Source organism: Helianthus annuus, chromosome 14 (genome assembly GCF_002127325.2).
Source record: "Helianthus annuus cultivar XRQ/B chromosome 14, HanXRQr2.0-SUNRISE, whole genome shotgun sequence".
NCBI lineage: Eukaryota > Viridiplantae > Streptophyta > Magnoliopsida > Asterales > Asteraceae > Helianthus > Helianthus annuus.
The window spans coordinates 145348648-145359529 of NC_035446.2; the positions used below are offsets into that span (position 1 = coordinate 145348648).

At 37.2% G+C, this 10882-nt stretch overlaps 1 protein-coding gene and 1 long non-coding RNA gene across 5 annotated transcripts; one reads left to right on the plus strand and one right to left on the minus strand.

Annotated features, from left to right (window-relative positions):
- Positions 1–6170: 6170 nt before the first annotated feature.
- Positions 6171–8264, minus strand: LOC110904164 (triose phosphate/phosphate translocator, chloroplastic). Of its 4 annotated transcripts, none has more exons than XM_022149994.2 (6): positions 8142–8264; positions 7500–7773; positions 6858–6923; positions 6701–6779; positions 6484–6604; positions 6173–6410 (listed from the first exon to the last, which is right to left on the minus strand). In XM_022149994.2, the coding sequence occupies exons 2-6, from the start codon at positions 7541–7543 to the stop codon at positions 6406–6408; spliced, it is 315 nt and encodes a 104-aa protein (XP_022005686.1). In that variant the 5' UTR covers positions 7544–7773; positions 8142–8264; the 3' UTR covers positions 6173–6405. The 4 variants fall into 4 exon arrangements, with proteins under 4 accessions (XP_022005685.1, XP_022005686.1, XP_022005687.1 ...); XM_022149995.2 differs by having other exon boundaries at positions 7500–7748; positions 8142–8255; XM_022149993.2 differs by lacking the exon at positions 7500–7773 and having other exon boundaries at positions 6171–6410; positions 8142–8255.
- A 1153-nt stretch (positions 8265–9417) lies between these two features.
- Positions 9418–10882, plus strand: LOC110904165. Its single transcript, XR_002572378.2, has 3 exons — positions 9418–9574; positions 10048–10101; positions 10623–10882. It is a non-coding gene; the product is annotated as an uncharacterized LOC110904165 (long non-coding RNA).

The following is a 10882-nucleotide window of genomic DNA, read 5'->3' on the forward strand; positions in this document are numbered from 1 at the left end:
CGAGAGCGGCGTGGAACTTATTTCTACCATAAGCTTGCCAAGCAATCAATCCTCCTCTTTTTTAACTTTATACCTTTGTAAATATCAAGGGGACTTTTTGGGTGAAGGGTTAGGCTTGGGCTAAAGGTGGGTGGTTGGGTTAGTGGTTAGTTGAAAAGGGCGAAAAGCGTAAAAAGCGTTGGTTTTCGTAAAACATTTTGTTTTTGTGACTTTTTATTTTCAATGAAGTATTTGTTCAAACAAGCTTTTGTTTGAGGAGCTTTGTTTGTTTATTTCCAACTTCATCATCATTCATCATCATTTTTTATTTTTTTTATTTTTTTTAGAGTCACACGAAAACCAAGCTTTGTTACTAAAATAAGGGGTAAAAAAAATGAAAAAGGGGTTTTGGTGGGTAAAAGGTTTAGGCTCAAAGGGGTTAACTAGGGGGAATTTTTGGGTAGATGAAAAGAAAAGTGAAAATAATGGTGTTGAAAGAAAAATGGTTAGTCCTAATGCCTCCATCATTTACTTACTTGGGTTTAAGTTGGTAAGGACCGGGAATGAATTATCGTGGCAAGTTCTAGAGTCGTAAGAACCAAGCTGCTATTCACACAAGAAACGAAAAATGAGCATTTAGTGTAAAGATATGTATTTGTATGCTCTATAAAGGCTCAAAACTCACTTTTGTGGGAATGGGTTTTTACGTGATCAAGTATATATAATCAAATTTTAACTAAGCTTGTCATGCCGTTTCATAATTTTCTTATGTTGGTTCTTTTTATCACGACGCTATCGGTTGTAAATTTGTAAAAATATAACCTTGTTAGAATTAGAATTCCCAACTTAAACTTAGACAAGTAAAAAAAATGCAAATTTTTGGAAAAAATTTGGGGTGATTAGCGATTCCAAATAGAGTTTTGTGTAAGGCTTGTTATTAGAACTTGCAAAATTCAAGGTTTTAGCATCCCCCCACACTTAAATTACACATTGTCCTCAATGTGTCCAAAAAATAAGTTTTTAAGTTGATTGAATGTGTAAAATGGTGTTAAAAGCATAATTTTATGTTACTGGCAGTCTGGACACGGCCCCGTGGTGACCGGGCACGGCCCCGTGTTCAGGTGCCAGTAACAAAAATTAAAGAAAAGAAACAGAAGCCTGGACATGGGGGCGTGTTCAGTGAACACGGCCCGTGTCCAGTTACCTGAACTGGGCAATTTTCTGCAGGATGTTCAGCATGGGGCCGTGTTGGCTGGACACGGCCCGTGCTGAGCTTACTTTAATGAAGAAATTGTTGTCGGATGGCCCTGTTTTCGTGCATGGGCCATGTTTCTCGTTTCCCTTGTTATCCTTCACCATCCAGAGTGTGTTTTATTTCTTATAACACCATTCAAACCTTAAAACCATCCATTCATTCATAGAGAGAATTACATAGTCCTAAATATTACTAAGTTAGATAAGAAAACACAAGAAGCATAAGCCATGGAGTTCTAGCCTACAAGTTATTTTAATTAGCAAAATTTACAAGAAGCTAATAGTCTTGGTTGGTTGTGGCTTTATAGAACTCCTTCTTCCGGGCATGGTCTCCTCATATGTCGGCGAGCCACTCCTCTATCTCCCTTGGGAGGAGAAAAGAGGGCTCGTTAGCGTTAGTTTGAGGAGTTGCGATTTCCACCGGGATTTCTTGTAGATGCTCAACGGGAGGTTCCGTCGGAATGTCGTCCCACCCGGTAGAGTTGTTAACTTCAAGCGCTAGGTTCCAATCCTCTTGAGGGAGGACGGGTTCCATCAGAGGTGTTACAAGAATATTTAACCTCTGGTGCAAGAGGTTAATTTCTTGAAAGCTATTCTCCAGCCCTACCGTAAGATTGTTGATACGGTCAATTAGGACCTCCTCTACTGAAGTCATTTCATCGAGAGCTTCCCTTAATGCTATGACATAGTGTACAAGTGTAGCCTTAATGGAAGGCCTTTTCCCCCTTCGACTGTTTGATGAATGCACGGAAGATGTCTCGCTGTTTTCACTTGACATTCTACGAAAACAAACTGAAAATAGCTTATTTTGCTGAAATAGTGGTCTGGACACGGCCCCGTGCTCAATGAGCACGGCCCCGTGTTCATCTTTCTGCAAGGTTTTGAAACAAAGAATCTTGAAGTTCTAAGTTATTTTCTGAACTTGTGAGGCCTTTTTGAACATTAGTAACTTAAAACAATGTTATACAACTTATTTTTAACAAGATTCTTTGAATAAAACTCAATAATCCTTTCCTCAAAGCTTGAAATTTCAAACTTTAATGGAGGTTTTTGAAGAAAGATGAAGAAGAAGGAAATGGATAAAAGAGGAAAGGACAAGATGGTTTGTTGGAACCTTCTTTTAGAATATACCTAGGATAGTTGAGAGAAGATTCCTTCAAATCTCTGTCCTTAGATGGTCCAAATGTGCAGAATTCTTGGCTGCATTTATAGAAAACGACAGCGTGCTGGACACTCCCCGTGTCGGCTGGACCCCGTGTGCAGGTAGGATCCTGACACAGTTTGTCCGTATTCTGACCTAAAAGTCAGAAGGGAATCTTTTGGTGGACACGGGGGCGTGTTGACTGGACACGGCCCCGTGTCGAAGGGCTATTTATGAAGTTTGTCTATTTCTAAGGAACTTATCCGGATCGGGTGGTTCCTTACTGGATGGAACAACCCCAAAGTGCCTAAGATACCTTAATTGCTCTAGACTAAGACGAGAACGCAAGAGGTTGTCGGTGAGGGTAATTCCTATGTTTATTTTAGGTGGACAAGTCCAACCTTTTTCCGGGCTCTCGTTAAAGAAGGTATATGCCGAATCGCTCAGGTCTATGTATGCACCGAACAAAGTCGATGGAGAGTCCTTCACGGCACAATCGACACAGGGACGACTATTGTCCACGTCTTTGCTAGAGTCGAAGGTATTATCGGGAACAACGAGGTTGTTTGAATGCGATCCCAAACACTTCTTCTTGATTATTGTCTTGAGATGAATTTAGAAAATCCATCCTAAGTTCTTTTAACCAATTAAGAATCAGATCCTCTAGTTGAAATAGTTCATCAAGAAGCATTTCTCCTAAAATATCTGGTTGGGCGCTTTCGAGGGAGAGATAAGGATTATTTTTTCTTTCGCCCCTCTTAAGGATACAGGGAAACGATGGGTCTATATAGTGGGGCTTATAGTTTAGAAAATAACATTCTAACTCTTTATGTCCGCCTCCACATAATTGACACCATGTACCATAAGAGTGCCGAAAGTAAAAAAAAATCATCATCACTCATGTTTGTGTCAGAATTTACCAACCGTCGGGATCTTACGGTTCTGTTTTCAGCAACTGAATCTTGGGCACGGGGGCGTGTTGAATGGACACGGCCCCGTGTTCAGCTTACTGTCTGACTTAAAACAGGATTGCCAGTTCCAAATATTGGGCACGGGGCGTGTTCAGCGGGCACGGCCCGTGCTGAGCTCTGCAGAGGCTGAAAAACTAAGAACATCCTAAAAAAATAAAAAGAAAATAAAAAAATGATTAGGCCGTTGATTCCTAACTTTCTTAAAATCCTTGCGTCCCCGGCAACGGCGTCAAAAACTTGATACGTGCAAGTGTGTATATGTTTTAGGTATATATTTTAAGCCCTTTTTACACTTTTTAGCCAAGTTTTAAATTTATAAAACACGATATTTACTAACACTACACACACATATGGGCAAGTGCACCCATCGTGGACGTAGTATAGTGTTGGTAAGATACCGAGGTCGTCCAAGGACACAAGAGCTTTTAGTACCGGTTTATCCTCAACGTCTAATCAAATCAAAATGTTAGAAAAGATTTTTAAAACAAAGAAAATAAAACTAACTAAATGCTGAAAAATAAAAAATAAAAATAAAAACAGATAGACAAGATGAATCACTTGGATCCGACTCGTGTATAGTGTAACCTTTGATTATTTTCGCACTTTTGCACTTTTTTAAGAGATTATCTTAGTTATTGTAGTAGGCCCCTCTTTTGAAGGTGACGTTACCCTCAACCCAGTAGTTTGAGTCAGCAAGGATACAATCCTAAAGGGTCGGATTATTGAAAGATAATTAATTAAGTTATTAATGCAAATTATGGTAGGCCCTCTTTTGAAGGTGACGTTACCCTCGACTAAGTAGTCTGAGTCAGCAGGGATACAGTCCTAAATAGCCGGGTTATAGTATTAATAGTAGTTTAACTTATGAGGGGGTCAAAAAGTTTGGATCCCCGCCATCCAATACCTTTGGGTATTGAAGGAGATCCCACTAAATTTTGACTCAGGTCCCTTGCAGGACCTCTAAACGCTGAACAAGGGCAAGACTCTTACCAAACCGTTCCCTTAACCCCCAACCAGGTAGCCAACATACCTCCATATAGACCGTGGAGATATGAATGGTGAAAATCTTTTATTTTATATAGACAGTAAAATAATGTCAAGACACCACGGACAAACGATAAGGAAGAATCACCTTCAACATAAGAAACTAGTTATTAAAGTCATTAATACAAAACCAAATAAAAAGTGCAAAAGATTAAAAATAAAAAGTATTACACTAGACACTTGTCTTCACCAAGTGATGTAAGAGACTTAGGCAAACATGGTCTTTGATTGTCAAGAACTCTTATGATCAATCTTGGATCCCGAGATGACTCACACACTCTATGATGGACAATGGATTATGGTGGTGGATGATGGTGTTATGGTGGTGGTGGGTGGTGGGTGAAGTGTGAGAGAGGTGGTGTGCCAAGGGATGAGTTGAAATGGCTCCAAGCACTCCTATTTATAGGTTGAACAGAAGCCTGGGCACGGCCCCGTGGCCGTCTGACACTCTCTCTCTTCATTAATTGTAATTCGCAATTACAATAAATGCGCCTGCAGTACTCTGACCACGCCCCCGTGTCCGCTGGGCACGGCCCCGTGGTGGGCAATAGAAGCTTCTATTAGTTTGTCTTTTCTGCTGCTTTTTGGGCACGGCCCCGTGCTCGCTAAGCACGGGGCGTGTTCAGTCTTCTGTCTTCTTTGTTTTGCTTGGGAGGATGCTGTCGAGGGGTCGGGCTATCCACTTTTGTCCCTTTTCTTGTATTTATGTTAGATTTTGCTGTCTTTTGTTAATTTGAGCTTATTTAATCCTGAAAATATAAAAGGAAGACAAAAACACACTTTTTCCAACATTAGTACTAAAAAAGGGTTAGTTTTATGCCATATTTGATATAATTTATATGTTGCATTTTGCGCGTATCATATATGTGGAGCCAGAAATTTTGAATTTTGAATCTGGAGCCATAATTTTGAATCATTAGTGGTAGTGGTTTGAATTTTGAATCATCAGTGGTAGAGGTTTGAAAAAAGGTGTTTTGGAATCATCAGTGGTAGGTTGAATCATCAGTGGTAGAGGTTTGAAAAGGTGTTTTGGAATCATCAGTGGTAGGAAAAGGTCTGTAGATGGGCAGTGGTTTGATGGCAATGGTTTGATAGGTAGACTTTTGAAAAGGTGAAAGTGGGCCATTTTTGAATTTTAAAGTCTTTTAATATTAGTCATTATGATGTAAAAATGACATAAGAAAATCCTTAATGGAAATGCTCTCTAACTGACACATCAACTTTTCTTATGTCACTTGAATTTCTCCTTTTATAGAAAGTATAGATAGATTCTACACGAATTAGAAAAAATTGAATAGTAGCGTTATTTAGATCTACTTTTTTTTTAAATGTTATTATAAACTATACATAGAAAACATACTTGTCTTTATAATATATTTTTTTCTAGAAAACTAACTAGAGTAATGAAATACAAACCAACTTTTAATGTGCAAATAGCACAAATAACTATAGTAGTTATGTTTGAACTAGAATAACTATTAGGCTAGAGGGTATGGTGATGGTCCTCCAAGGGAGGATGATCCGCCACGTAGGCGCCACGTCATAGTCCTCCCAAGGATGGTTCATCCCACAAAACTAGAGGGTATGGAGGATGGTCCTAGTCATAGTCCTCCCCACCACTTTTATGTTTTTTTTTTTTTAATTCTTCTACTTTTTTTTAACATTTAACAAATAAACTAACACAATATTTTCATTAATATTAAAAAATATTACATAAATTAAAAAAAATAAACATAAACTTAAAAATAAACATAAACTTAAAAATTAACATAAACTTAAAAAAATCCTAATATATTAAAATAAGCTACTAGTCTTCGTCTTCCATATCGTCGTCGGGTTCATTTTGAGCGTTGTTCCAAATGTACTCCACGAAGTCCGCTTTTAGGTTATGATGTGTGTACTCGTTACGTAGAGCGAACATGTTTAAATCTTGTTGTTCCCCACTAACTGGAATAGAATTTCCAGTAGACGCGTTTTCGTCGTACTCGCATATCGCTCTACCTTCGTCTTCAATGATCATGCTACGAAGGATGATACAAGCATTGAGAAAGTAGGTAACAAATTTTTTAGGAATGTACATGTAAGTTAGATTACCTTTGATTGTGTGGGTGAATGAGACAGCAACGGCTGCAAATGATATATTACTGGTGACATGGCCTAGAGCATGACAAAAGGCCACAGGAATAAGAAGCTTCAGAAGGTTTGAGTCAATGGGCTACACCAGATAAACCACAATAAGTTGCTAATATTCTTGTAAATTAACCATGCAGTGATAGAAATATAAGAAGGTTTTAGGAAATTAGAGGCGTACAACGTGTTTAGGTAGACCAACAGTCCAGCTACCGAGACAATAAACCACTCCAACACCTAAATGAATGGCCGACACGAAACTGTACATATACAGAACACATTGTTTATCACATGCACAAATAACAGTATATGTGAAGTTAGAATGAGCAACAACTTACTAGGGATAAGGGAAGTAGTTGTAGATCTTCTTGTTGAGTATGTTGAAGATGACATTCAGAAAGTACCTTCAAACAAACAAGAATTATACTTGAGTACCATTCTTTCTCTCATAGACTCATACCTTAATGCATTAACAGTATTTAATGGTGATTTTAGAGCTATTATTTATGATTATGGGGATTCACAATAAGGCCAAAAAGATTGTAGTTAAGTTATAAACTTATAATAATAATTAAGATGTCCGCAGTGCACACTCGTATAAATTAACCAAATATGCCAACCCGTCGAATGGCAAGACTTGAATGGTTAAACCTAATAATTTGATTCACACTTGGTAACATAAGAACTGTTGTCTGAATGGTCAGCTTAGGTTTATTCATCATACAAATACAAATTCTACTTGTTCTTGCTTTAAGTTTTTTGTCTTTAAACTTCGTGTTGTCGTGCACTGGTGTAAGTAGAGGTGCAAACGAGCCGAGCTACTCGCGAGCTACTCGAGCTTGGCTCGAAAAAAAGCTCGAACGAGCCGAGCTTAAACGAGCTCGGGCTCGGCTCGTTTGCACCCCTAGTTGTAAGCACATGCCTCTAGCACTATGTACAAGTAACAACTAACAACAACCTAGTGGTGATCAACAGTATACCTGATGATAATTGCAGACCCCGGAGCTATCACGGTTAACCTCATCCTGAGAACTCTCTATATCTCTAGACTCTAGACACATTGGGCACAACCAAATTATCATATATCCAAACATCCCTTGTATGTTCTTCATCAATCTCCACAACTTTTGACCCTGCTACTCCCTTACAATACAACAACCTCGTATCGAAATTCACATCGAAACCCTTACCCAACGCCTGTACCGAATTCACCACAGTATGCAAAGCTGCTGCATTTTCCTCCATCTCATCAAACTTCAATAACAATTTTTTTTTTGAAGATAAGGATTTATATTTATAACAAAATCCAACTTTCAAACACAATCCCCCTAATTTTTCAGTACCAAATTCTTGATTAGATGACAAACCCACCTCCCAAAATCCAAGAATCAGGTTAAATCCAAAACCCTTTTCGAATTAGGGCTAAAGACACTAAACCCATCAATAAAAATCGGATTTTTAGGGTTCTTGAACAAGAAATCAATAGTGAAATCATACAATATGTAATGGTGAAAATAGAGAGTGAAGATTACAAACCCATCAACTAAAGATTCAGATATTAAAAACTCATCTTGATTTCATCAACAGAACTCTATTTGATTACAAACACAAAGGGGGCCTACCAGATTTGCTTCGTCGCCAACGTCCAGATGCTGCCGCTGAGGACGGGACGGGAGGGGGGTGGCGTGGTGTGCCGGCGTCGCCGGAGCTCGACGGGGTAGGGGACATTCCCCATACCCTACAGCCTTATATTACGCTATAGTTTTAAAGTAACATACCAATAATTACTTTAGCTAAAACATAATTACTCAAATTATTCATACCATTCGTACGTTAACCCTTATTTGTACCCAGGGGCGTAGCTTTCAAGGGGTCGCTCCCCTCCTCCCGAACTTTTCGCTCAGTAGTGTTATGTATGTACGTTTCGTATAGAATTTTTTAGGTATATATGTTTTCGACCCCCCGGTTTTATAAAATGAAAATTTACTTATATATATGTTTTCGATCCCCGGTGAAAATTTTCAAGCTTCGCCACTGTTTGTACCAGATTTCACCAATATATAGTATGAAAAAAAACCCCTCTAGACTAAAATAACACCTTTAAATCTTTAAATATAAAAAGTAAGGAAAAAGAATTTCTTTGCGTATGACTAAAGGACGTGTATCGTATATTTCTTTTGTATGTAAATTATAACAATTTTATATGCTAAGTAAAGGTTTTCATTTCCTAAAAGATATATAAAATCATAAGTAGATAGAAAGAAATATTAATGTACAATTGCACTTAAACATAGTACTTCTAGACTAAAAATTTCAATTTATTTCATAGGAGATTATAATAATCATTTTCTATATCAAGTAATTGTACAACTTTTAATATGCTCAAAGAATAAGTTTTGTCCATGATAAAACGCTTCAACCTCTTATAGATATAGTTTGATTGATTACACATATTCGAACTACAGGCCGAACAATAATTACATTGAGATATAATAAGATATGTATAAAAAAGAAAGTCTTAGAGAATAAACGAACCACATGTAATATAATCAGGGCCGGCCCTGAGAATTTGTGTACCATGTTCGAGCTTGAAAAAATGTGCCCTTAGGCCTTAACGAAATTGGGTATTTGGCTCACTAAAGGTCTAAACCTAATGCCAAAGGGGTTAATAACTAATCTAAACCATAAGAATAGTTTTGTAAGGGGGGCTATTGTAACACCCCAAAAACGTTTAGTATGATAATAAGTGAAAATAAACAAAGAATTTAACATAGTTAATGAAATATGGCAAATGGTAGTTAGTTTATGGGAAAGCCTAAATTAAACACTCTTTCAAAGTGGGAGGGTTCAATGTGTAAATAGTAAACTAAAAGGTTTTACTAAAAAACAAAAAATGAAAAAACACCCACATTTGGGTACTGGGTTTCGATCAGAGAGCAGGGGAAAGAACAAGCAAACCCTTGTTTGCAAAATTCCAGCAATATACTTGAAATCTCAAGGAGAATCTAATGCATGAGCCCCTATTTTCGAGTATCTAACCCTAATTAGTGAAGTGGTAAGTTTTATTTTCTGAAATTATGATTTGTAGGATGAGGGTTACAACCCAATCTCGAATTCTTGTAACAAATGTGGTAAAACTGAGTTAGGATTACCTTTTTGAACAAGAATCGTGTTTGATTTCGGATTATTTGAAAGATTTTAGTAAAACCCCACTTTATGAAATTGTATCATGAATAGGATGATCAAAGTAGGTATATAATCATGGAAATCTTGAAATATGATGATGTTGCAATGCTAAAATCTTAGAAAAATCATGTAAGGCGAAAGAATGACATGAACATGTATTTATTGTTGATGAATTATAAGATGAACTAGTAGGAATTCATGCTTTGTATGCTTGTACCTAATGTTTGTAAATATGATGACTACCAAGTGTTTGATGAAATGCCTAGAAGAATAATATGCATGATTTAGAAAATAAATGAATGAGATTTGGTTGTACTAAATAAACGAATGAATGTGTTATAGGCGTGAAGGAAGAAGGAACCAATACTAGGAAATCGGAAGGTTCACAAGATCGAGGTACGTTAGTGTACATCATATTCTATAATGTTGTCATATGTATAATAGTCTCAATTGTAGTGTGTCGTTATGTTAAATTTGTGAGATTTGAAATCTATGGTTCTTCGAAAGTAAAAGTAAGATCCGTCATAAACGGATTGTAAGGAATGAAAAAGTTACGAAAGATAATGCATCATATCCGGTTCTTTTAGTTGAACTGGGTATGGGAAGTTAAGTATGTAATGAATGAAAGTCTACTCGATCCGTCTTTCTCGGATCGGAGTATGAGGTAAGAATGTAAAGAATATGTTTGTTCGTCATAAACGAATCAAATGGAAATTATGTAATGATACTAGTATCCGTTCTTAGGGGGTATGTTAAGAAAAGTATGCTTAGTCTCTATTTTGAGGCAAGCATGTAAAGAACCGTTTAATGGTTAGTAAAGTAATGGAATGATGTAAAACCGTGAAAGAGACGAACCGGTTTATTATTTAGTTGTGTTAGTGACGAAATACTAACTTATTTGTTTATGTTGAATGTAGGTAAATCCTCAATGTAGGCGGTCGGACGATTTGGAATGAGCACACTTGATCTACGCCCACTACACGCTTCCGTCATAAGTTAATATAACGTGGTCTAAACTTTTGGTATTATGTACTTTAAATTGTGTAGTATTTTGATGACTTTATGGTTTGGTTAAAAAATTATTAGTGGTAGTCTTGTTGTAAACAACTTAAACGTTCCGTTTTGGATTTTTGTCAAGGATGTTTTATGTTGAAATGGTTTACCGTATAAAACAGGT